Source organism: Phodopus roborovskii, unplaced genomic scaffold (genome assembly GCF_943737965.1).
Source record: "Phodopus roborovskii unplaced genomic scaffold, PHOROB, whole genome shotgun sequence".
Taxonomy (NCBI): domain Eukaryota; kingdom Metazoa; phylum Chordata; class Mammalia; order Rodentia; family Cricetidae; genus Phodopus; species Phodopus roborovskii.
In genome coordinates, this window is record NW_026126407.1 from 57,794,104 (window position 1) to 57,821,599 (window position 27,496).

The 27,496-nt window shown below is 45.6% G+C and overlaps 1 protein-coding gene across 2 annotated transcripts in view; it reads left to right on the forward strand.

Annotated features, from left to right (window-relative positions):
• The window catches only part of Snx29 (sorting nexin 29), a 392,572-nt gene that overhangs the window by 77,374 nt on the left and 287,702 nt on the right, over window positions 1–27,496 (forward strand). For both annotated transcript variants that reach the window (XM_051181423.1, XM_051181424.1), the window contains 2 exons: window positions 12,967–13,030; window positions 14,776–14,904. In XM_051181423.1, the coding sequence (XP_051037380.1) occupies window positions 12,967–13,030; window positions 14,776–14,904 (193 nt within the window). The remainder of the gene's footprint in view (window positions 1–12,966; window positions 13,031–14,775; window positions 14,905–27,496) is intronic.

A 27,496-nucleotide genomic window follows, 5' to 3' on the forward strand; every position in this document is an offset into this window, starting at 1 on the left:
TTTGGACTCTGCTTCTGTGAATGTATTTGTTAGCTTTCCTTGTCACTGTGACACATACCCGACAGAAATAATTTAAGGCTGATCCCTATGGAAGAAGAGGTGTGATGGCTGGAGAGGCTTTGGGCATGACAGTGGCAACTTGTGGCAAGGCTTGTTCACTCACATCCTGGTGATCAGGAAGCAGAGATCTGAGGTGGGAGCCAGAAGGTTACCAGCTTCAAGGCCCACCGCAGTGATTTGCCTCTGCTAGCAAGACCCTAGTCACAAAGGTTTCACCTCCCCAAGCAGTACAACTACCTAGGTTCCAAATTTGCAGACATGCCAGCCAGTGGGGAACCTTTTACCTCCAGACCACAACAGTGAGCCCTGCTGCCTCCACTGTAAGTCTAAGGAGCAGCCCAGGATTGAGGAAGTGGAGGAGTGGTGATGTTAGCTAGCATCTTACATTGCTCCTCCTTTCCCATGAGGTCATCTCCATAAGTTTGGTGGCACACAGTAGGCTCCTCACCCTTCTTTCCCATCAAGTCACCTCCACAACTTTGAAGGTACACAGTAGACCCCTCATTTTCTTTTCCCAATCAACTCATCTCCTTAACTTTGGAAGTACACCCACCATTCCCTTTCAGAACCTGGGGCTAAGAAAAGGCAAGTGGCACACTGCTGGCTGCACAGGAGGTGTGCCGTATCTGAGATTATAACCCGTATGTGTTGACGATGGAGCTTGTGGTCTATTGAAGCGTTTTGTAGTTTTCCTCTGGTCTCATAGTGTGAGATTTGTGTGGGTCCTCCCAGTAGCTGGGTGCTTCTAATTACAGATTATGTGTGAGTCTGTTTGAAAGTTGCCAGTATATCTGATACCACAGCCTGAGGGTGGGGGAAGCGGTGCCTCTTAGCATCCTAATTATTCACAAATATTTCACATGCAATTAGTCTTCCCTGCCAGGGGTTAACTCCACCATTCCACCATGCGTGAAACTCATCACAGCAGATGTTGGCATTGCAGCCCTGGGCCATGTCAGACTGGCAGCTGTGCTCAAGTCAGGGTTATGTGCTTTTTTGGTCATACTGGGCCAGTTGTCCAGATATCTGGATTTCATATCTGCATTTCAGAGCTGGGAGGCTGCGTGTTGGGTCAGTTGATCCAACTTGCTCACCTACAGATTGAGCATTTTGAGGCCCACTTGGGTGTAAGAAATCCAAAGCAGATTACTTCTAGCATCTGCTTCCCCAACCCCCATCTGCCACTTGTGGCACCGAGCAAGTGTAAGGTCATTCTTCTCACCCAGTGTTTCTCCTTCATTACAGACCACATTGCCTGCTCAGTGTGACTTCCAAATTATGGGATATGAGGTGTGACTTGTTTGGATGCAAGTGACAAACCCACCTAAGTAAATAAGGAGCATTATTGCTTTCATGACCCCAACACTTGGAGAACGTTTACATTTAGGTTCCTGGAGCTTTGGGCTTGACTGGTCTCTCAGTCTTCCTCCTGAGGCTTTGCTAAGTAGAAGTGTGGAGCTAGGCAAAGCATGTTCATGACCTGTCACGCAGGGGACTCCATCTCACATGTAAAGCTTGAGAATGTTGATTACAGCAGAACCACTAGAGAGCCTGGATGCTTCTTTCTGAAATGCAAATGTATCGGGCACACACATACACAACCACACACACCAACCACACCTGGGTCTGTGGATCTGGACCCTCTGGTCCAGATTGTCCATATATTGTCCATATATTGACAATGACCTGTGTTCCAATCCTAGACTCATGTCACAATTCCTTTGTAACCTTGGGCAGGTCACTTCTTGCCTCCTGGCTTTCTTACTTTCAGGGTGGTTGATCTCAGTGTTGCTTTGGGAGGAGATTTGGAGGGTTTCATGAGGTAATTGGCATTCAGTGTCACCCAGTGCCTGGTGTAGGATACACCTGCTGGCAGTTATTAGTAAAGGAACTTCTCATGGTTTTTCCATTTGTAGAAGGGACAGCACCACCACCACCACGTAGTAAGGAATTTGCTGCTTTTTCAACTCAGCTGACCCAGCCCTCTTCTTCAAGGTTAGCTTGGTGCTAACCTTGAAGGTGCCAAGGCTTCCTTACTCCATATCCTCACCCTCTTCCATTCTCAGCACTCACATTGTGCTGTGTGTCCCTTTAATGCTGATGCTGCAATTCCACTGAGTTTATCTGAGATTAGACTGGGAGGGCTCAGGAGGCTTGCCTGTTTGTTGCTGGACTATCTTAGTCAGCTTCCTTCAGGTCTTGTGAGACAATACCTGAGACAACTTCTTAAGAAGAAGGAGGGGTGTTAGGGAAAGTGCTTCCTGCATAAGCATAGAACCTGAATCCAGATACCCAGAACCCAGGGAGAAGCCAGAAACAGTGGCATACATCTGTAATAGGGGGCCAGAGGTGAGCAGATCCATGAAGCTCACTGGCTAACCAGCCTAGCTTAATCAGCAAGTTTAGTGAGAGATTTTTTCTCAAGAAATATGGTGGGATACAGTTGAGGAACAGTCCTGGTGTCAACTTCTGACCTCTTTTACTCACACAGTTGTACACACTCACACACCATGCTTGCATATGTGTATAAGTACATTCATATGTACACACACATACACATAACACACAATATGTTAGGTTCATTGTTTCAAATCAGTTCATGCCGGCTTGACTATTGCCTTTGGGCCTTGGATAGGCACAGCATTACAGTGGGAATTTGAATTATAGGAAACTGCTTGGTGAGAATCTGGCAAACAAGGAAGGAGCAGGGAAGGCATTAGGGTTCCATTGTCTCTCCAGGGAATGTGCCCTTGTCACCAAACTTTTGTCCACTAGGTCTTATCTCCCATAGGGTCCAGAACCTTCTAGTAGTTGCACTCTGGACCAAGCTCTCAACACATAAGACTAATTAAGGTAGTTGAGGTAATTGGCATTGAGGCAATTGGTAAGGATTAATTAAGATCCAGACTATAATAGTGCATGTGTCAATATTGCAAACTTCTCCCAGAAAAAGTACAGGCATTTGTCAGGATCAAGGACAGGGACCTTCTTTTGATGGCTACCCGGCCTCCATGGTCAGCAAGGCCCTTTACTTGTATCTGTAACCCTGCTCTACTTATCTCTGAGCCTCAACCTGTTCATCTGAACAATAGAAATAGTACCAATGTATGTCTTAGAATATTTGGTAGGACTGACTGAGGTAATTTCTGTTGGCTACTCGGGCCCACAGTAGGAGCTTCTGAATGCTGGTGACAGCTGCCATGGCTGCCATCAGCTGTATGGTGTCCTCCTCACTGGGAGCTTCCCAGACTACACATTAGCTTCTGTTGAGGAGCTGTAAAGGAAAGAACCAGTGCCTGGGCCCTGAAGATTGAGTTAGCTGGTTCCTGGTGTGAGCTCTGTAGAGGAAGTTAATGTGTAGTTTGCCCAGCTGGAGAACTGCCACTGTTCAGAGTGTGCCCACTCTGCTGTCTTTCTGTGCTGTCCCAGAGAGTGGAGTGAGGTCTGAGGGCAGGGGCTCCTTTGCTTCCTAGGAGCTGCTCTGAATACCCACCAGCACTGCCTCTCCTTTTACAAGAGAGATGCTGACATAATGCATGACTGTACTCAACAGCCCTGGATTTTCACTTTAAAATGGCTGAATTTATGTCATGTAAATTTCCTGTCAATACAATACAAAACAAACAAACAAATAAATAAATAACAAGAATTATGCCTCTCCCTCCCCTCTTTTAAGTGGCTCCTCAGTACTTTTCTTCTTCTTCTTCTTCTTCTTCTTCTTCTTCTTCTTCTTCTTCTTCTTCTTCTTCTTCTTCTCCTCCTCCTTCTCCTTCTCCTCCTCCTTCTTCTCCTTCTCCTTTTCCTTCTCCTTCTCCTCCTCCTCTTTCTGCTCCTCTTCCTCCTTCTCCTTCTGCTCCAAACAACCTTTAAATGAGATCTGGTTTTAGTTTAGTAAATTTTAAATAGTAAAATAGAAGACTTTCTTTTTTAAATAAGAAGACTTTTTATTTACTTAAATTTTATAAGACTATTTCTTTTTTTGGGATACTAAATGAGACTGTGTATGTACATATACAGATATAAGAATAAAATATATATGTATAAGATATGGAAAATGAAATGCCTCTTCAGCCCAGGTTTCTGCTTTTCTCACCTTCCGGGACAGGCTATCAGGACTCCTGTGGTTTGCCCTGTTCCTGGGAGAGTTGCTCTGGGACATACTCTGTTCTCTGTTTTCTTGAAGTTTTGCCTTCTTAGCTGACATAGACCCCACCCAGCTCCATATTTGACAAATATGCCATGGAACAGGAAGGTGTGTTATCCAAAAGGCCAGGTGAATGTGTGCTTCTTATCTTGGTATTGCCAAGTTGATGAGAGGCCAAGAACTCAAGCTTTGGAGTAGGGAGTTCCACAACTGTGGTCTACAGCACACGCCTAGCCTGCATTTTAAAACCATTGGTTAACAGCAGCTCAAGCTCTGAGAGTTCCAGCTTCATAGAGCTGTCAGAAATGGGGCAGCCTGTGTTGCACCCCACCTAAGACAGTGGTGGGTCTTTCTCTGTGCCCACATCCCCTGAGAACTTCATGATAACCTATCTTTTCTCAGGTTGCTCTGTTTGTTACAAAATTGGAGGGAGCTTTTCTTGATGACTAAAGAGATGAAAACTAAGCCTGAGTACAAACTCAGAGGCCAGAAATAGTTGGGAATCAAGTGGTTGAAAAGGGAGCAGTGTTGGTTTGGGAAACAGGCTGCCTGGGGCAGGAAAGAACAGGTGTTTTATTGAATTCTTGGAGTGCACACACCATGGTGACTTGTAGAGGCTAGAGGACAACCTGAGGTACTGGTCCTTGCCATTTACCTTGTTTGAGACAGTCTCTCTGAGCAGCAGGCTAGCTGGATCTAGAACTTCTGGGGGCTCTGCAGTCTCTGCCTCCCATCTTGCCCCCGAAGTGCTGGGTACAGATGGGCATTGCCTCATCTCATCTGGGTTTCTGGGCCTGAACTCAGGTCCTGAAGTTTACTCTCCAGCCCTGTTTTAGAAAAAAAGAAATCTATTCCTTTAGTTTAAGGGGACTTTCCCATGTAAGATACAACTTAATAGCCACCTTGTCCCTGGGGACACCATGAAAAGAGCCTGGATTGGTAGGACTTTTCTTTGTCATAATGAACTAAAGGACAGGTACACCATGTCCTGGGGACACCATGAAAAGAGCCTGGATTGGTAGGATTTTTTTTTTTTTTTTTGTCATAATGAACTAAAGGACAGGTATAATCCCTACAATTAACAAGGGAGGGGAGCAGCTGGGCAGAAAGCTGCTTCTATGGCTCAGGGGTTTGGGGTCTGTGCTCTTCTCTTCCTAAGTGCATTTCTGCCATGATTTCCAGGGCATCTGCCTGAAAGAGCTATACTTTGTGTTGCTAGAAACAAATACTGCATGTATGAGTATGTATGGGGAGTACTTGTCTGAAAGAATGTAAATGACTGATAGAGGTGACAAGGGTGTAAGACTTTCTCTAAAAGTTGGAAGATGGCTTTCTTCTGTGCCTGAGGATTGTCTTAACGTTTTCTAGCCTGCTGTCATGGGCTTCTCAAACCTTACAGATTCTAATTATAGCAATTATTCAGAAGCTGAATGGGGCCAAGGTTCATCAGACCTCTGGTGTTCCCCAGGCAGTTGGAAGAGTCGCTGGAGCCTTCCAGTGGCTGGGTGGGGTGATAGAGTGGGCTGATACTCAGCTGTCATGCTTGTGAGGGGGCAGACTTGTCTAGGGAGCCTGCCCTTGGGGGGGTCTTTGCTCCTCCCCTTGCTATCTGTATGAAGGTCCCTGCCTTCATGGGGCCTCTGTCTCCTCCTCTGTACTATGGACAAGAGTGTCCTCTCTACCACCCACATCTCAGTCTTGTGCTGAGTAGACCCATGCATAGTAGTTCCTGGTCATCTCAGTGCTGGGAACTGGCCTGGGATACTTCTTTCTTTTTCAGCCTGCCTGTAAAGTAGAAGCTCTTGATGGGTGGGGGAAGAAGGTGGCAAGAGGAAGAAGCAGAAGGAAAAGCTAGAATGGTCCTGAGGTTGGTTTCATGTTATAGTTTGAAGCTCAGTATGGTTTACACTTTCTCTGGTAGATAAAAGGAAAGGGAGTGGGCAAGCAGACAAAGCTGTCAAAAGCAGGATATTAAGTTCAAATCATGATGTAGGTTAAGTACATACCCATAGAAGAACATTTTTTTTTTTTAATTTCTGTACACATGGCCTCATGCGCTTTCTCTTTAAATGTAATTAAGTATGGGTCACAGGGGAGTATTTGTAAAGGCTCTGGAAACTCTATGGAAAGTTCTATATAGAGCCAGAATCAGCACACGGATAGATGCACATGTGTGAGAATATCTGCTCCTGCACACCTGCCGTCATCCAGATGTTCTCTGTTCACTCAACATAGTTATTGGTTCCCCTCTTAGTCTAAAGAGGGATTGTAAGACTAATTAGCCTCGGGTTATTCCCCTCTCCACAAAACAATTATTCAGTAACTATGGAATGCAGACTAGTGGCTTTGGACCAGTGTGTCTCTGGTCATGCTTAGACCCTTGTATGTTGGGGGAGGGTCCTTGCTCTTCTGAGCCCTTTGAAATCATATTGAAGGTTCCTGTGGCCACTTTGGGTGGGAGGGTGGGCATGGATTTGTTGGCTCATCCAGCTGTAGGTTGTGGCAATAACACATAGGAACTTTTTACCTCCTCCACTGCCCCTCCCCCTTCTCTGTTGTCTATATCACATCCCACAGACTCATGATGTGTACTTGGGCTGAAGTGCCTGTCAGTGGGGCAGGAAATTACAGCTGTGAACCTGGTGTTTAATGTTCTTGGAGGAGGCCTTAGCTTGTTATTAAAGGCAATTGACATTTCCGCCCTGCCCATTTGACACTCAGTTCCTGGAGTTAAGGGTGGGTTTTAGCAGTGGGTCACAGTGAACCATTTACTCCATTGTTAATTCACTTCTCAAGTGTGTGCTGTGGTCAGGTGCTGTGCCAGGCAATGGGTCTCCCATTCTCCAGGTACTCCTAGGATGGCTGGACTGAGACTTTCATGGCCCAGCCTTTGAACAGCTACAGCCTCCACCAGACAATAGATGTTGTGAGAGGAAGTCAGAGTGAGAAGTGTCCTACTGATGATGAGAGGATGCAGGCCATTTAAGTTCAGAATAGAAAGGCAGAGAGATCTGTTGGGAGGAGCCTCATGTATATGGCTGCCCTGTTTCTTGTAGCTGTGTGCTTTCTTCCAGTCAGCTGCATCTCTTGCTCCTGCCTCCTCAGATAGCTGTCTTGCTCTAGCAGGAGACCCTACTAGTGCTGAAGACACCAATACAGGTTGTCTGTAGTTCTGGTTTCTCTGTGGCTTTGCCACAGTGTGAGGCTGCTGGGCTTTGACACATAAGTGTTACTTTACCTTGCTCTGGACTTTTAATGAAGCCGGTATTTGGTGGGCCTTCTGTGCCAATGTTTGCACTACCCCATTTAGGTTTCTGCAGTAGTGACTAAAGAACTATAATAGACTGCCTGGCAGTTTAATTTCTTCTTTAAGGATAGGAATGCCAACTTGGCTTTTTGGCAAACAAGCTTTTAGCTCATGGGCTGACTTAGAACTGGGTACCTTTTGGTTAGGTGTATTTGTTTGCACTTACCTTTATCCCTCCAGTCATAGTTAGTGGCCCATCCATTTCTAGAAAATTCTATATGATTGGCTCAATTGGAGTAAGCCATCACAGGTGTCTCCCTAGTGTAGATGGGCTGGAGGCTGGTGGCAGCAGAGTCTGTGAGCTGGGCTGGGAATAAGCTGGGGTAGGCCTGTGCTTTTTAGCAAAGGTAACTGGAAGGGCACCTTGAGGGGAAACTTAGGAGGCTCTGAATTAGGATTTGGATGGGCCTTTCAGGGCATGTGCTAAAACAGAGGCAGTTGAGGAAGGAGAAGGTTTGATGTGACCAGAGAAGGGAAAGATCAGGCTTGTCTTGAACTTATAGGGACCCTCCCTGTGCCTCCCTGGTGCTGGGTTTGAAGGTGATCCCCATCCCACCTGGCCTGGCTCTTCTCTTCTTACCAAAGTGGCTCTCTAGCCAGTGGCCCACAGTGTCTGGCTCAGATCAGGTCCACATACACAGCTGCAGAGAGCTTCTTTCATCTCTTGTTGGGGAGCAGGATGGGGGGGGTGAAGGGCAGTGGCCAGGCAGGGCAACATGCTGCCATGTTCTGAAAGCAACAGGGAACAGTATGCAAATGGTTGCATGCAGGGGGAGTAGGTAGGGTTCCCATGGAATGGTCACTGCCCTTTCCTCATCCTAAGGGGAGCAAGCTGAGAGGTCAATTGGTTCTCTTTTTTTGTGTATGGTGGAGTGTGTGCTGAGGCTTGCATGTCCAGAGTGGAGTATGGCCCTGGCTAGGAAGGCTGTGGCTCCTACGAAGTGTCTACATCAACTGCCTGTAATGACAAGCTTGTTCATTTCAGTGGCCCTCAATGAGCAGAAACTAAGGTGGGTCCAGCTGTCCTTTCTCTGCCTTCATATCAGGAGAACTGAAGGAGTGTTTGCTCATATATTTATAGTTTTGATTGCTTCATTTCCCATATTTAAGTACTCTTCTGCCTGAGATTTATTTCAGTTCATAGCAGAAGTGGAACTTGAAGTCTTGGTTTTTGCTTCTAGAACTGTTCCTTGCCTTGGCAGCATTTGTGGACAAAGCCATCTTTTGTGCAGTGATTGGAAAGGAGATATATAATATATAATATATAATATATAATATATATATATATATATATATATATATATATATATATATATATATCAGATTGATTTCTGGTGGTTGAAGCTGGCAAAGAACTACTTTTGAGATAGATGGCCATGGGACATTCGGCTTCAGGAGAGGGACTGCCTGGCATGGCAAGGCTCCACTGGCAGGCAGAGACTCTACTCTGTGTCTGTGTCTGGAGATTGTGCTTCAATGGCAAGGAAGAGTCACAATGATACAGACTACAAATAAGAAGCTGTGCCATGCTGGAGAGAAAGTGACACATCAGGGAGAGCCTCTGTTCATGCACGGCACTTGACACTGGTGGATGGTGACAGTCGCATGACACGTGAAAACCACTTTCCCTCACTGCTGCTCAGGAAGGCACATGACAGCCAGCAGCCAGCATAGCAGCAAGAATGAGTTCATATAGAGTTTGTGGACAGAGCTTTAGGGCTGTGTCCTTTCTCACCATCACCACTAGTCTCTGTGGAAGTCTGTGAGAGGCAGGAGGGATGCTGACAGCCCTTCTCCCTGGGATGGACGTTTAAAAGGGTCTCCACTAGCTTGCTTTGTCTGCACTTGATTGTCATTTACTATTTTGATGTTTATGTAAATACAGGGCACCTCCAGGAGGCTGGAAACAGTGTGTGGACAGGCACAGTCATGTCAGGATGACAGGGCTGGGTCACATCAGCATCAGTTGTCCTGCTGCTACTCCCAGGCTACTGCATATTGAACTGCAGGCCAGGCTCTCCTGTGGCTACTGGAGGCTGTTGCCACTGGTTGATCATTCTGTGTGGTTCTGGGGGAACAGTTCTTCAAGACTCACCCAGAAAATGTAACATTCAGCTCTAAGTTGGAATGTCAGTATCCAGGCATAGCTGAGTGGGCCTTGAACTGCTGCTGGTCCCAGAGCCTGTTAGTAGCAACTTGTTGTGTATTTTCTGCCCCTGGAGTGGAAGCTACTAGAATCCATATCTGAGCGTCCTCTTGCCCTTTACATCTGCCCACCAGGACAGTATCCACCATTGCAGTTGGTGCAGGTTTGAGGTGCTGGAAATTCTGAAGGGACTGTCACAATCTGTTTCCCTGCTTTGTGCTATTGATTGCCCTCGACAGGAGGTTGTGAGACTAGAAACAAGACTTGCTGGGCAGAAGTATTGTAGCTTCATAGAAAGTGCTATTATTGCCATGGATTTCTGTATGTATGCATTATTTATTCATTTATAGTTAACATGTAATGTAATGAGTTTCATTGTGCCATTTTCATAATTATATGTCCTTATACTTTCCCACTTTTCTCTCCCCCATTTCCCTTTGTTGGTCTCCTTCCTCAATTGAAAAACCCATTCTGCTTTCTTGCCACATATATTGCATTACCTTCTTACCCCTGCTTGCTCTTCCTCTCTTAGTATTCTTTTTCTATAACACACACACACACACACACACACACACACACACACACACAGACACATACACACAGACACATACACACAGACACATACACACAGACACATACACAGACACACACACAGATACATATGCAGACATACAGATATAGACACACAGATACACACACAGACACAGAGCCATGCACAGACACACAGACATAGACACATATGCACTCATATCTAGATTCCACATATGAGAGAAAACATGTGACATTTATCATTTGAAACTTTGCTGTTTTAGAAGTGGAAAGTTAGATTAAAATGGTCTCTGTGGCCACTCATTTTTCTGGAGTCATATCCAAACACCTTGTTAAACATGCAGTGAGAAGGGATTCCAGGCATCGATATGTGCAGCATGGTATGCATTTTACATTCAATATACTATGTGTACAAGGAAGACCAAGGTGACTCAGTTTCCTACCTGTAGCTTCTGTGGGGCAAACGAAATTGGAAGCTTTTGAAAAGAGGCTTATTGCTACCAGGGCCTGGGTAGATGAGCTGGGATTTTCTCATGTAAGAATGTAAGTGGGAGATTTAACATGAAGAAAGATGGATTCTGATCAGGAAATCTGAGATAACATCTGTGCATAATAACTTCCATTTTAAAGGGAAAGTCTGACCATGGATTGGGCAACAATAGTGGAGTCAGGATCATTTGGAGACCCCTCAGTTAGCCTCCAGCCAGCCAGATGCTGTCACTGTGGCTGACCTTGGGACAAGGGTTGGACACAGATGCCAAGGGCTATGCTTATGTGGATCAGCTGTGCCCTCTGGGAGGGGTGGAGCAAAGTAGAGAGACTGAGGACTTATCAGTGTGACAATGCCTGTCCTGTCTAGTCCAGTCCACTCTTTACTGTGTACTCTGGTCCCACCTTGGGTACAGGACATGCAGTTCCTGAGTGTAAACCAGATGTGTTACTGTAGAGTGGGAGGAGGCCAGGCAGGGTTACTGGCAAACAGTATAGGATCTTGAATTAGGAGATTTTTGTGCTGTCCAGCTCTAGATAGTGACTGTGAGCATTCCTTCCCTTTGCTCATGAGTGGTTCAGGCTAGCCAAGAATTCCAGTGTGGAAGAAAGCCTGGAGGAAAGTTCAGAATCCATGCAGGCCCTAGAGCGGATGAGTAACCAAGCCTGTGTCCACAGGGCTCACAGCACTGGCCTGGCTTGCCTAAAGACTGAGTCCAGAATGTTTTGTCCTCCTTGCTGCCAACAGAACAGTGAATCTGGTTGGTTTTATTTTCCTTCATGGCCACAGTGGCAAGGGGATAAATTACTTGTTTATTTTTCCTCTGTAGATTATCAATTAGAATAAAATTATATAGCCTAGCAGCAGGCCCTTCTGTGCTTCCTGCTGTCACCTATGAGAGGCACTCCTTCAAAGGTGTCTTACTCTCATTTGATTATCTAGCTTCCAGGAAGGTGAGAAGGATGTTGCACCCCTGCATCTGGAGGAAGGACACAGAGAGGCTGACACTCTGTAGTGAGTCTCTGAACAGGGACCATGGTAACCAGGGAAACCTCACTGAGTTGGCTTCACATAGGTTTGTGATGGCCATTGTTATTCTCTACTAGGAACCTTCCTTGGAAGGCCCTCTTCCTTTGGCCAGGTGGAAGCCTGACTCTTTCCTTGGGAAGGTACTTGAAACTTTTGTGTTCTTGGTAGACAAATGAGTGAATGAATGGATGAACCCTGGGCCATTGTGGTTCTAGGCAGAGCAGTGTTCAGTGGCTCGGTCCTGCCTGTTTTCTGCCCTAGGCCTTTTCCTAGCATCTTCTGTTTCTTGGGGCTGCTTGATTGGACCATAGATTAATAATCTTCTTGTTTGTCAGTCTCACACTCTTCCTAGAGGAAGAGTCCCTAATAAGAATCTTGAATTCTTATTACTAACTTTTATGGGGAAAGATTTTAAAATTGGGGAAATTTGCTAGGATCATTAATGCCTCTGTTCTTAAAGCATGAAACTGGCTACTGAGCCTTTGGGAATACCTGTTGTGACATCTTTGTTTGGGTCCATGTAGTTGATTCTAGACATAGTGTATACTGCCACTATATGTGTGATTTGGGCCCTACACTTCCTAGCAGCTATCGTAAGGTGAAATCATGTAAAGGAAATAGATAAAACAACCCTATGATCTCCATATCTTGAGATGCAGCTAAGATCTGGCCATTCCTTCAGTACAGCACCAGTGGTTAAGATTAATGGAGATCAGAAGTGTGGATGCATGTTGTCATTTCCTATCCTGAAATGCTTTTCTGTGCGAAAGAACTGAGTACTGAATATAGTCCCATATCAGCTGTATGCTACCCTCAGAAGGCAGTGTAAGAGAGCCAGATGTTTGCTAATCTTGGCGGATTGTCTTTATGGAAGTATGGAGTCCGATACTACCTGATCGATGTCTGGGCTGATAAATGGCTGTAAGAGGAACAATTCAGTGCTCACAACAGACATTGTCCATGAACAAAGACTTGGGAAAGCACTCAGAAATTGCAAGTTGAGTTTGTTCTCCCTGGAACTCACCCTTCTTCCCAACACATTTTCTTAGCTTGTCTTACCCTTCTGTTTGTGTGGATGGAAGTGACAGTTGAGCCCACTGGATGTTTGAGGCTGTAAAAGAATTCTTGCTCGGGAACAGGGAACTTAACTAGACAAGTCGTGTAATGGCATGCACTATAGAGAGGCAAGGGGACAGCTTACAGGATCATCTGCTCATAAGCATTGCCTTTTCTTTCCTCAGATGAACTACGCCAAGCCATCATGGCCATGATGAACAGAAAGGATGAATTGGAAGAAGAGAACGGGTACTGTGACATCATGGCTGCCTCTTTCTCTGACATTCTGGTCCCCAGTGGCAGAGCGAATGGATGGAGAGAATGGTGCCCTCCTGTCATTGCTGTGACTGACAACTTATCTTACTGTTATTACTTTAAATTCTTGTGCGTGTGTGCATATGTGCGTGCATATAGATGTGCATGGAGGCCAGAAGAGGGGACTGGATGTCTTGGAAAAAGGAGTTACAGGCAGTTGAGATGCATGATTTGGCTGCTTGGGTTAACAGATTTCTTACTTTTCTGGAATGGGCCCAAAAAATACTCTTGAAGTGGCCTTTAACTGAGGGTCTATATTCTGTATTCACTCACTCTCAAATTGGGGATTCTTGGGACAAGACAACATTTAGATTCTTTTAATTTGACCAAAACCCAGTGGTCAACTCTAAGAGGCAAAGTGTTTTCTTAATTTCTTTCTTCCCTATTGAAACCCATACTAGGCACTGCCAGTTGCCACCATGCTAATGTCTGAAGTTGACCATTCTCCCTGCTAGAGATGAGGCTGGGGTGGCCAGTGGCAGGCTTGCCTGAGGTCATTCACAAAGCCTTTGGACACTCAGGGAGGTGGTGGGCATGTATTTAGGTCACCTCCTGTCCTTTACTGGTGATAGAAGTCACAGTTCTCCTTTAGACCTTATTTCAGATATAACTGACAAGCTGCTCTTCATCCTTTGTGGAACCATACAAAGGCAAATAAGTGTAATTTTTGCAACAGCAGAGGCTGTTCTTAGAAGTCTAGATAGCACCACTTCCAGCTCACACACATTCTCAACAGAAGGCTTCTGGCCACTGTAAGGTTCATTTCTTTGCTCTAGCTGAAGTGATGCTCTTGGAAGCAGCCGCAGACAGAATCCCCCGGGATGTTTCTTGGGGATAGCATGTTCCAGGAGGGAAATCTTCTTCAAGCTTGCAGTGAACACATGGTTCTTGGGGAGCTCAGTGGTGGTGGGGCACTGTGGGAGCTTGGTTTATTTGCTAAACCCTGATGTTCATGGCAGGCATCCTCTGGATGTGGTCTGTAAATACATCACAATTGCTTTTCTAGAAAGAGTCATTTAGGTACAGTGAAGTAGAACCATATTTGATTTACATCAGGGTGGTACCCTGTGATCCTTTCTAGAATAATTGCTACCCCTGGTCATTTTCTGGAGACATGAAACATATATGCAAATGGCATTCTATAAAGGCTAAAAAGTATAGAAATATAAGATAACGCTGTGCTAAAATATACTCAATATGATGCCATATACACTAGTTTATCATGGAGGTTGCAGTAGACTCTTGAGTCCTGGTCTATTCTGTGGGCAGTGGTGGAAAAAGGATGAAATGTCTGTCAAGGAATCTGAGCAAGTATTCTGTTTTTCTGCGGCAGAATATTCATTTGGCCTGTTTTGACACCCTCCCCTTTGTGTTACCCATTGAGGCTGTGTCAGAACTTGTGCTTAACTGCTGCACCTTTGAATGGAGTCTTTAAAAGTATCTCCCTAGCATTTGTTGAGCTCCTTGTTTTCCCTTGATCTAAGCTGTCACAGGAGTAATGGCCCCGAGTCTGACCATAGGTGACTTCCCTAGGGCTCATTGCAGTCACTGCGCTCAGGCTTGCTGTCTGCTAGCATCAGCTTAATGGTTTGTGCAGAGTCTGTGGGCAGTGATGAACTGCATTGTCCTCTGGATGGGCTGGACGAACAGCATCTGAACTGTGGGGCCCTCTTTTCCAGGTCACTGCGGAATCTCCTTGATGGTGAGATGGAGCACTCAGCCTCACTCCGGCAAGAGGTGGACGCCTTGAAAAGGAAGGTGACAGAGCAGCAGGAGCGCCATACCACAAAGGTCCAGGCACTGGCAAGGTAGACAGGGCAAGGGATGGAGAGGCAAGCATGCATAGCCACAGTTCCACACCTATCTTCTGTCTGTTTGTTTTTGAGAAAACAGCTATGTATGTATGCTATGTATGTAGCCTACATGGGCCTCAAACTTGGAATTCTCCTGCCTCGGCCTCTAAGTTCAGGGATTACAGGCATGTGCAAACCACACCTCGCTCATAGTTTAGTTAGATGAAAAGGATGTACCAAAGGAGATTACATTTCTGCATTTTCATCTGATGTGCTTCTCTGAATGAGTGGCACACATGCATGGGTTTCAAAGTAAAAGAAGGTTAACTGATATGCATCCTCCTTTGTCTGCTCAGTTTGTTCCTTGCTGGCTTAACTATAACCAATAGCAGGTGATGCTCTGTGTGCCTGAAGTGGATGCGTGCATGCATGCTTATTCCTTCCCTCTTCTATATAGCTCTCTGCATCCTGGGCAGGGTTCTTTGTGTGTACTCATGGTTGCCATCCTCTTGCTAGTAGTTCCCAATGTGTTCTGATCTGACTTCACCAGAATTTGTTTAGTCAGTCTGCCAATAACTGGATGTTAAGGTTTTCAGTCTTCTGTAATACCTCCAACATATGACCTGAGTACATACCATTGTGTTCCCAGGCATGTGCAGGCTGTGCCCTTCACAGGTTGTGCATGGGCCCCACAGCACTGTGGGGAATAGTGTTGTTTCCACCTGTGTTTTCAGGGCAGCAAAGTTTTGGGTCCCATAATATCATAGGAGAATTGAGCCTGTTTTTATTTAAGAGCCACTAATTAATTTTTTTCTTTGCTGTTGTTTAATATCTTATTAAATAAAATGTGATGAATTAAGAATGGCAGCTCCTATGAAAACATCCACTTTACTGAGTTTGTTCTCCTATGGACACACTTATCTATACACTTACAGTTAACACTCCATCACTTTTCATTTCCCCTCATTCCTCCATTTTTCACTATAAAAACAGATTTGAGGTTAGCCATTTTTTCTAGACCTGTATGTGGTATTTCATTGTATCGATGTGGCTAACATATTAAATTGACCACACCAATTGGTCAATTTAGCATTTGGATTGTTTCCAGTTTTTTTTCCATTTTAGGTGAGCTGAACAGTTTCTTTCTTATTGCTGTAGCAAAATATCTGACAGAAGCCACTTAGGGAAGGAATGGCTGGTTTTGCCTTAACAGTTCAGGGGATTTCGATTCATTCATCTTTTAGGGAAGACATGGTTGTTTTACATCACCACAATATACAGGAAATGGCAGTGTGACTGCTTACAGCACTGCAGCAGACAGGAAGCAAAGGGCTCATCCTGGTACCAGAAGTGGTTTTCATCTTCAAGGCTCAGTTCTGCTTCCTGGGCTATGTATTCTAAAGGTTCTATAACCTCCCCAAACATGGGCCACACCTGGGGGCTCTTATTAGAACAGGAATTGTGGGGGACGGACGTGTTTGTCCAAAACCGTAACACTGGTGGTTCTTTGAAACTGCATTTGAATAGGGCTTCGGGGAAGCATGTCCAGAGGCTCTGCCAGGCTCTCAGAGTTAGGTTGTGGTGTGAGTGATTTTCATGCACCTGAATTTACCACAGTTACCATCCTCCTGTCTGCACTCTGCTTCTTGAACTTCTCCCCTTTGCATCCTAATGTGCATCTCTAGGGCCATGGTTCTCAATCTGTGTGTCAAAAACCCTTTCACAGGGGTCCCTTAGGACCATCAGAAAACACAGGTATTTATAATTCATAACATACAGTAGCAAAACTACAGTTATGAAGTTTCAAAGAAAATTTTATGTTGGGTGGGTTACTACATCTTGAGGAACTGTATTAAAGCATGGCAGCATTAGGAAGGTTGAGAGCCACTGTTCTAGGACACCAGAGGCATGTCAGAGGCAGAAGTGGAGAGACTGGTTCCTAATCACATGTTTCCTCACCTGGTCTCTCATCTCACCTGACCTCACGGGATCTCTGCTGTGTAAAGTTGCCTTTAAGGACTGAAGTCTTCAGAGACACTGCTATGAGCATCAGCAATAGGCTAAGGACTGAAATCTTCAGAGACACTGCTGTGAGTATCAGCAATAGGCAGGGCTATCTGTCCTTCATTTTGCTGGCTTGTGTTAGGAAGTCAGCTTAGCCTTGAGCCCTGGCTCCATTCCTGGAAATGTGTTTCTGGGTGACTTGCTGAGTTGCTGTCAGCTTGTGCTTTTCATCTGTGCTGATGGCGATGCTTGATAAGGTGCTGTGTGCGTGTTTCATACTGAATGCTCTTTATTGTGGTAATCCTAGGGAAAACCTTAGTGAAGCCAGTTTTATAATTCAAAGCCTTGCATGAAGAACAGTTTATGGTTGGAAGTTGGCAGTTTGCAGGTGGAAGGACATCTGTAAAGTGGACAAATATTCCACAAAGAGAAAGTAGGAGAAAACACCTTGAACATCTAGCCACAGTGGTGGGCAAGCAGACCTATTAGGCAGTTGTCGCCTGGTGACTGAGAGTGCTGTGTGGCACAGTCATGGGGGGGAGTGACTATCATAGGCTGAAGCTCATATATGTTCTGGGTCCCCATCTCTTGGCCCCCAGTGCAACTCCCCAGTTCAGCTGGCAGGATTTATAATGCAAGAGGCTTAGTGTAGGGGGCAGGTTCTAGCATTGGACTTCATGGTCAAAAGTCCCTTTTGTTCCCTGCTAGTTATATGGCTGTGGATAAGTTTTAATCTCTCTTTCAGTTTCTTAGTTGTAAAATGAGGAAAAGAAGGACCAGTTTTGCTGGTTCAGTAAGTACACTTCCTACATGGGTAATACATGTTAACTACCATCCCATTTTATTAATTTAGGTTACTGAAACCTTGCCTAATCAAAGGTATATTCTAGTACCAACAAGGCAGGGAGGATGAAGAGCTAGGCTAGTCTATTCTAAGTGTGTTTTATTAGCCGTGGGTACATGATGATGGAACAGAAGCACACAGTAGATTTAGCATTTGATATTCCTCTTGCTCAAAATTAATGATTTTCCTCATTTGCCATGGTTCAACAAAGAGCAAGGGTGTGTAACTTGTGCAGTGCAATCAGGGGCAGTTAAGGTTGTGTAAGTCATACCTCTCTAAATAATTAATTGACTTGCTTGCAACCAGGAGACAGATGTAAAAAAAAGAGAAGACATAGATTTACATGAGGAGTTCATTTGAAGGAAGTGTCTTAGTCTCTGGTCCTGTGGGAGTAGAGCACCACAGAAGTAACTATGTTACAGTTTTAGAAGCTAGGAAGGTTAGAGTTGAGGGGCTGCACCTGGCAGGGGATTTCTGGCATGTCAGAGCATGATGGAGGGCGGCATGTCACAGAGAGTTCATATGAGGGATGAGGCAGCTGGCCTGCTGTTGTAACAAACATGCTTGGTGATAAGCCACTGGTGAAGGCCCAGCTCTTGTAATCTAATCAGTTTTTCTTCTTTTAAAAACACTATTTAGATTTCTATATGTGTGAATGTTTTGCTTTCATGTATGTTTGTGTATTAAGTGCACCAAGTATATTCCTGGTGCCCGTGGAGGTCCGAAGATGGTGTTGGATTCCCTAGAACTGGAATTCTGAAAGTTGTGAGCCTCTATATGGGTCCTGGTATCTGAATTTGGGTCCTTTGCAAAAGCAACAGGTATCCTTAAGTGCTAAGCCAGCTATCCAGCCCCTGATCAGTTCCTAATAGCTCCTTCCACACATGGACTTAGGGAGACAGGGTCAAGGTCATTGGGTCACCCTGGGAACATTTTCTGTGTCTGCTCCTTGTGTTAGCTGTCTCATGTGACAAATTGTCTCCCAATTTGGTCTCCTGAAATAGCAAGTGTTTAGAATTCTCCATGATTTCTGTGAGCTATGAGTCTGAGAATGGATGAGGGTCATTCAGAGGTTGAATTGCTAGCCAGAGTTGGTGTACTTGAAGGTTTAACTTGGACTAGGAGGCTACTGTCCTGAATATGTCTGTGTGACTGTCAACAAGAGACTTTGATTCCCTAATGTGAAGCCTTCTAAAGGCTGTTCACAGTGTGGTAGGCGGTTCCATAGAGAAAGAGCATATTCCAGATGGAGGTCACCAGGTTTCTGCATCTTGAGAGTACACTGTTATTCCTACTGTGTTCTGTGGTCACACAGACCAGCACTGACAGTATGGGAGGGAATGACACTGGGGTATGACAACCAGGAGCCAGGGGCAGTGAAGGCCATCTCAAAGGCTACTCACCACCTTCACTAGGCTTCAGTTTCCTCCAGAGGCCACAGGGCCCTCTAGAGAAGCAAAGCCAACAAGATTGCTTATACCTTTCCAGAAAGCCACTTGTCCTGAGGTATTGATTCATGACTTGAGTATCTGGAAGTTTCCTAATCTGGTCTGCCAGTGGAGGCCTGGGGAAGCCAGTGGTGTGATCCGAAGGTGCAGGAGAGGATCACCCCTAGCTCTAGCAGTTAGGCAGAGAGAGCCTCAGTGGAAGGATGACCCTTGATTGTCCTGGCGAGGGCCCAGTGCTTTGCCTAGTCTACTAAAAGAGATACTGACTTTTTAGGAGACAACTTCTCAAATACCCAGATGAGATTTAGTCAGATACTGGTTAGACCCTCACAAGCCTCCAGTCTTCCCTGTGGCTCTTCATCCTTCCACGCTGTTCATGGACATTTCACTCAGCTGCTTTTTCCCTTGGCCACCTTTATGGAGTCTAGAGGGGGGGGGCATGGCCAAACTGGTGGCAAGAGCAAGGCTCAGCATTCCCTTCCCTACAGGACAGGAGGGAAGCTGGGAGTTGGAAGATCTTAGTTCTTTTGTGGGAAGACTTTTATCTTGGGTAGTAGTACATCGAGAGGGAGGGAGGGGCCACCTCTTCCTGACAGTGGCACCTGAGCTGCTCAGTCAGCCTCGCCTGAAACCACTGTTCACCTGGCATTCTTCTTACTTGAGCCAGACTGTAGCTGGTTTTATCTTGTTATTACCACATGTTCTAAATAAGGGTTCATGCTTGTATGTTTTGGGCAAAGAGTGGGGTGCGTATTTTCTAGGCTTATGTGCATCTGTGCCCTTGACAGTTAACCTGCCAAGGGGGTGGGCAATCATTCTGGAAGACAAAAAGAGGATGGTCTCTGAAGTATTGTTTGGAGGGCTGCTTCCGATGTCCTCTATGGGACTTGCTTCAGTGGCATTCTGTTGTGGGTGTTTCTCTCCTGCTGTTCCACCTCTGGTTCTCCCACCTTTGAGGAGTTCAGTGGGGTGGGTGGCACACAGCATCACCCTGTATTCAGGTAAGGCAGTGGCCCTTATCCCAGATGTGTCTGCTGGGCAAGCACTCAGTACAGGGCACACTGCTCTTGAGTCTGTCACTTCACCCCTAACTTCTCAGATGTCAGTGTGCTTTGGCAGATGAAACCCAAGGGGTTGCTGCTGTAACAGGCAGAAGAATGAGTCGCTCTCCTCAGGTGCTGTTGGACCTGGGTGTCTTATCAGCAACTCTCTTCATGACCTTTACCTTTGTGAACTCCAGCATGGTTCTCCCATAGGCTTTCCACACAGAGGCACTGATGGTGTGTGGTAGCAGCAGCCTTGTATAAGTCCTGAGGGGAGGAGGTGGAAGGGGAGGAGGAAAATGTCTTCACTTCTATATTTTGTCCTCAGAGGAGTAGATAGCCATGACCATTGGGCCCTCCAGGTTCCTGCAGCAGGCAGCACACCTGCGTGTCCCCTCCCTGATTGACATTGTTGGGAGGTGTTACTTAACCTTCTGTTGGGTGGTTTTGTCATTGCTGTGACCTAGTGTATTTTAAGCATCTTGAGGGACAAAGGCTTTACTGTGGCTCACAGATCATCACAGTGGGGAAGGCTTGGTGGCAGGTTGCTCAGTGAGGCTATGAGTATGCAGTGGGATTCCTTATGTCTCAGCAGAAGTGAGCCTGAGCTCTGACTCTCCTTCACCCATTCCCCAGTGTTAAACAACCCCCCACACCACCAGCTGGGGCATAAATATTCAACCCTGGCTGCCTTGGGTGTATTGCTGCTCTTCTGGCATTTGACAGCTCTAGGTCGTGCATGACCCAGCATGTTGAACTTCCTTTCTTCTTATCTGGTGGCTTGTCTGTGGATAGTTCTGGATTCTGGGGCTGGACTGGATCTTGAGGTCCTTTTTTTGTTCAGAGCATCCAGGAACATTTGACACTGGCCTCCATCTGGCCATCAGCTTCCCCTGCTGTTACTTTTCCAGCTCTGCCTGGCCAGTGTGTGCCCTCTTGTTTATTGTTCCTGTTGGGCTGCTGGCCAGTGAGATATTCCACAATGGTGTTCATATGTGAGAGTGAGGTCTGCATGGCACAGCTTATAGGGCATAGGCCTATACAGGAAGGACAGAGCAGTACCTCAGAGTCCTGCTCTCATCCTCCATCTGGCACTCCTGGGAGACCTTTGGCTTTCAATGAAAGCTCTAAATCTCACTTTCTCTGTGAGGGCTCAAGCTCTGCCTTTTTCCATTGGTCATCGGAGAACTATAGACTCTGCTTTCTGGGAGAAGGGCGGTGTATTTCTTTAGTGTCCATCCTAACACTGTGTCATTATTAGGAGACAAATGCTCAGACGTCAGAAGGCCAAGTATAGGGGCTTCTGGCCTGAATGCTGAGCCTGTCCTAGAAGAGATGTAGCCTTGGAACCAAGGGTCTGGGCCTCTTCATTTCCATCTTTTTCAGTTTGAACACTTACTCTGACAGGAAAAGTCAGATCCTGGGATTCTGTGTTCTCATCTGGGCTAAGTGGAAAAGATTGCTATTACTTATTGACTACTAATGTCTGCTATGGAGAAAGGAAGTGGAGGCAAGCATACTCAATACTTCGTTGCTGATGAAGTAGTAGCAACTGCTTGAGATAATGTCCTAAGGCCAGAGCAGAAGCTTGCTCAGCCATGTGTTAAGTCCATGGGTTCAACACCCAGCACTGCTCCTCCCCACAAAAGACAGAAACTAAGATGGAAGTTTAAAGAGGGAGAAAACCTATCATTCTCTATGAAGCTCTTTCTCTGGTCAGTTCTGTTTGGTAAAAGAAGCATGATCTGGCCAAATGTGTTGGTGTGTGCCTGGCTACATAGTGGGACTCTGTCCCAGGAAACAAAACAAAAATACTCAGGAATAGCTGGGATCTGTTCTGTAAGGCAAAAGAAACTTTATGTAGGGCAGCAGAAGCCTTAGTAACTATAGTAACTATGCTTATCAGTTATTTGTTGCTCTGACTGAATACCTGGCAGAAACAACCTCATATTTTGATCCCTGCTTTCAGAGGGTCTAGTCTGCTGTGGACAGAGTTGTATGGTGGGACACAGCAGCTCACTGCTCAGTGAGCCAGTAAGCAGAGATGGAAGAATGCTTGCACTGCCCTCAGTGTCTCCTCTGCCCTTGAAATAGTGCCATCCACATGTAGGGAAGACAGCCTTAGGGTGAAGGGTATGTAGCAGCTGGGAATGGAGACAGGGGGTAAGAGAGCTAGGTCTCAGGATACACTGGGCTGCCAGGTCAGCCTACTCTTGAAGGCCTCTCTGGAGCTCATAGTATGAGCTGATAAATCCCCATTGCTCTTGAAGTGAATTGGAGTTGGGTTTTCTGTTTTTTGTCACTTTAAGAACATTCAGCAATACAGAAGGTTGTCCCCAGCAGTTTATCATGGCCTACCCAGGTAAGGCCTCTCTGGTTTTTGGCTCAGGTACTGGCATTGTTGAACACAGTTACTACTCTCAATGATCATGTGGTGTCATGAAGTCCCTGAATTTAGGCTAATGGCTCCCTGAGGAAAGGGCAGTGTTCTTGTGCTTACCTAGTGTCCTTGCCTCTGATACAATGTCTGGCACAGAACAGGCGCTCAGTAAAGTTGGTTAGGTGAGGGAAAGGAGTGGCTTTGGGGATAATGGTGGTGTCAGCTGGCCTAAGTGTCATTGAGAAATCCCAGCTGGGCTCTTCTGTGGGCTCAGTTCTGACCTAGGGAGCTTTTAGACTTGCTTGTTACTTGTCCAAGGACTATTCTGGTCACCTTTTGGGAAGTTGTGCTTTCTGAAAAATCCCCCAACCTTCCTCTTCAGGTTTAGCTAGTGAGAACTGCTATTCATGGGTGACAGAAACCTGTTTTAAAGCCCCTCTCAAGAAGGGCAGCAGGATAGCCAGATACCTGAAGAGCTCTAGGTGTCATGCAGACCTGTTTCTCTCCCACTCTTCCCCTGGCTGTGCATACATGGAAGTCTGAGCTTGGTCTTGCTTCATTTTAGTTGTGTGTGTGTGTGTGTGTGTGTGTGTGTGTGTGTGTGTTTATGTTTTAAAGACAGATCTTGGTAAATAGCCCAGACCATTCTTGATGTTCTTAAATTCAGTGTATTAAACCTAATCTGGTCTTGAGCTCAGAATGCTCCTGTCTCAGCCTCCCAAGTACAAGTGTATGCCACCATGTCCAGCTCAAGCTGAGACTGAGGTACAAAGTGTGGCACCTTAGGCACCCATTTAAGGAGATACTTATCCACACAGGAGCTCTTCTGCTTGTGGGTGTGGGATCTTGGATGGCTGCTTTGAACCTAGTGCTTTTCCTCTGGAAAACCAGGGTGGAATAGTCCCATCCTTGTAGATTTTATGCAGAGCTAATGCTGAAATGTCCTGAGTCAGAGGCCCCTGCTCAATGTCCTTAGCCAGAGCTGGCACCATGAGTAGTACTGGTCCATGAAAATAATTTATCTCTCCATCTCAAAGCTGCAGTCACTCTGGGGAGTTCATCTAGCTCACTGTTGCTCAGATTCTAATAAAGAATTCTCTGGGTTGAGGAACTAAACATGCTGCTTAGCCCTCGCTGCGCATTCCAGTCACTAGGGGAAGCTTACAGAACTATTAGGTCCAGACTACCTTCCATACTAATTAAGTTAGATTCTCTGGAGGAGAGACCCAGACTGCACAGGTAATTCCACCAGCCTGTAGCCAAGATTGACAACTGGTGTCTAGATCTTCATGTATTGCCAGGTATCTGGGGATGAGGGGGTGTCTCTCACTCTGCTGCAGCAGGCTGAGCTGATATGGGCATTTTTGAGGTTCTCTGGAGGGAAGCTGAGGATGTTGATGACCTCCAGGGGACATACACTGGCCCTCATTTCAGGAAAGTGAAGGAAGGTATTTGGTAATTTTATCTCAGAACCAAATGGAAAGTCAACTTGTTACTGTTGTTGGTTTCTTTTGGAAGTGTTGGCATTTTTTATTTTTGCTTAAGATTTTATTTCCAGGTAAGCTATCAACAACTACAGGGAAGACTTTTTGTTTGTTCACTGATCTGTGTGTGAACCTGAGTCTGCCCATGATTTGCTCACTCATCACTGAATTGCACACTCTCAGGTTAGGAGTACACATATGTATTCAGTGGAATTGTTTTCAAGGCAGGTTCTTCATGTATGGTGGTCTGGTCTTCAGCTTCTCCAGTGCTAGAGTTATGGATGTGTGCCACCATGCCCAGATAGCACAGAGTGCTGCCATCTCTGGCCAGTTGACTTGTCATGAGAAAACTCTTATTTTTGTGCTCTAAACAATTATCTTTTAAATGGGAGAAGTACCAAATCCCGTGGACAAAACACAATCATTATTTTCATTCTAGTCCACTAAGTCACTTTTAAGCTTAGGTTTACCACCATTAGTTATATGTTGTAATTGCTGTGTCATGCTTTTTATATTTTCTTCTGTTTCCATGCAGATTTAAAATCATGTTAATTAGCATCCCTACCCCAAACCCCAACATATTAAGGTAAAGGAACATTTTATGCAAATTGATTTTAGGTAAAACTCATTTTACAGAATCTGATCCAGTATAGGACTGCAGCTTTGAAGGAAGTCACCCTTGTTTCTCACATTTAGCCTCAACACCAGACACTATGAATTGTGTTTGGACACACCCTTGTTTACCACGCTTCCTTCACTCCTCCAAAGTTCTTAGAGTGTGTCATGAGCATACTGTTTTTCATAAAGCCATTCCTTTATTAATATTTTCCAAAAATATTTTCTTCAGCTCAATTCCTAGAGTAGAATTCCAGCAATAGAAGGTCTGAGCATTGCCAGGCAGTGGCGGCACATGTCTTTAATTTCAGGCCTGGGAGGGAGAGGCAGGCTGATCTCAGTGAGTTTGAGGTCAACCTGGTCTACAAAGTAAGTCCCAGGACACCTAGGACTACAGAAAGAAACCCTGTCTTGAAAAACAAAATCAAAAAAGAACAAAACAAAACAAGTTTGAGCATTTATAAAAGCTCATGGTTTGTGCTATAGTTTGGGTGGAGTTTTTTTTTTCCCTCGGGGAAAGTGGGTCCCCAGCGTAGTAGTGCTGTGAGAGGATGTAGGAGGTCCCTGCATCACTAAGGAAGTGGCCCCTCAAAAGGGCTGGGGTAGCTTTGTAGAGACTGCCTACCTGCCTCTCTCCTGACACTGACAGTGGGGCCGTTGCTCTTGGACCCCAGTGTTGTGTTGCAGTAAAGCAAAATACATTAATACAAATCCTTTGCAACAAAGAGGTCTTACACATACTCTCACAGTAAGGTATGAGTGGGCCCACTTCATTGTCATTTCTAAACCTGTGTGGCATGTCACAGTGTTTATGTGAGTGTATCCACTTTTATGAGAGAGTAGGTGGAGACTGTAGCTAAGATTCTGGAGTTGTAGTTTTGCCCTGTTTCTTTTCTGTGGGTAATCTCAGCAGTGGGATCCCAGACACAAGGGCATGAAGGTTGTAGTAGAACAAGCTATCTACATTTCTTGGCTCCAGGGGAGGGAGGAGGGCCTACTCACTGAGGCCTGGGCTGGTACTGCCCAGTTCACCTCTACTTGGCTCCTGCGCTTGCTGGTGACTTAGAAGGTGGAAGTTTTCCCAGCGGTAAGATTTCCTTTTGGGGAGGAGGGTGGAGAGGCCAAACGCATGGACATCATTGCCTGAACTGAAACATGAAAACAAAGCATGGAGGAGTCACATGACTGCCTCTATAACTCTTGTATAGTTGAGGGCCAGTGTGGGCTCTCCAGGTGAAAATGATGTATCTTAGCATGTGGGGTAGAGGGCAGAAATGCCTTCGGCATTGCTTAAGCAATCACAGGCACTGGAGAAAGCCATATGATGTTTGTTTGTTTGTTTTATGCTTCTAAAATCTTTCCTTAGACGCTAGCTTTGCTGAGGAATGAATTCAGGGGAACAAGCAGCACCTTGTGTGTGTAAACATCAGAGCTGTTAGTGCACAGTACAAGTCTCACCACATCTGAACAGTGAGTTCATCAAGACATGAGAAGTCTGCAGCCAGTCGGGAGGATTGGGAGGGGTTGTATCTTAAACGTCTCTTTCCCATACCAAAGTGCAGAAGCAGGAGATAAAATCACCAGAACCCAGGAATACGAGTCAGTCCTCATGAACAGGTTATGCTAATTACACATTGGGGAGGGAAACTTGGTCACTGTTCATTAGAGTTCCATTGGCTGCCTTTCTTAATGGGAAGTGCGAGAGGTCTAGAGGACAGAATTCAGATAACAGAGTTTGAAAAGGTGACCTGACTGGGAGAGATGTTGCTGTTCCTGCTAGAGAAACTGGGGATGAAGAGCTGGGGCTCCTTGCTGTTTGCCACTTGCCTCTTCCTCTGCCTTGAGAGAAGTCAGCATCTGCAACCTGTTTATTCATAGAAAATAAAATTTCAAGTTTTTCCAGTACAGTTTGGTTCACAAGGTAGCAATTTCCATGTCACTGACATGAAGCCTGGGTCTTAAATATAGTCAGTGTGTGAGTGCCCTGCAGGCAGTACAGTGACAGCATGACATCACTGCCAAGCCACTGCTTGTTATTTTGGAGCCAAAGAGTGGAGCAACAGGAAGCTTGGCAGAGGGGAGATATTTTTAGGCCTAGCAGCCATGTGGTTTAAGGAGAGACAACTCTCAGGTCTACTGCTCTGGAGTTCTGCAGACTTTGAATGCTGTGAAGCTGGAGAGTGAGAAGCAGCAGAGGTGCAGACACATTAAACTTGTCTTCAGCATTAGCATCATCCAAGGCTGTTTTAATTGATGATCCTTTAAGATGATCCTTCTTTCCATGCTTCTTCCACTTAACCTCACTGAATGCTCAGCTTCAAGGCCAAGCAGGGTGTCCCCGAAAGTTTCCAGATGGGTGCAAAAGCCCTAAGTTGGGAATGACAAGGGGGCCAGCTGTATGGTCCAGCAGGTGAAGTTCTTGTGGCTAAGCCTGGTGACCTGATTTTTATCCATGTGACAGAGATGGTAGGAGGAGAAAACTGAGTCCTTCAAGTTGTCCTCTGACTTTTGAAAATAAGATAATAACAAATTCTAGAGACCAGTGAAAGTGAAGCAGTTTTAAAGATATAATTCTTCAGAAATGGGTAAAACAAAAATGGCACAAATGGCTGGTGTGCTGATGTGGCTCAAGATGAAGTTTATTAATGTCTTCCCATCCCAAAGACTCCTTTCGTTTCCTCCTCAGACCATGGCTTATCCTCTCCCACATTTCCTGTCTATTACTGCAGGACACAGCCTTATTTAAGGGATAATTTTGGGCTTGGGATAGCCCTCTGCTTTCCTCATGG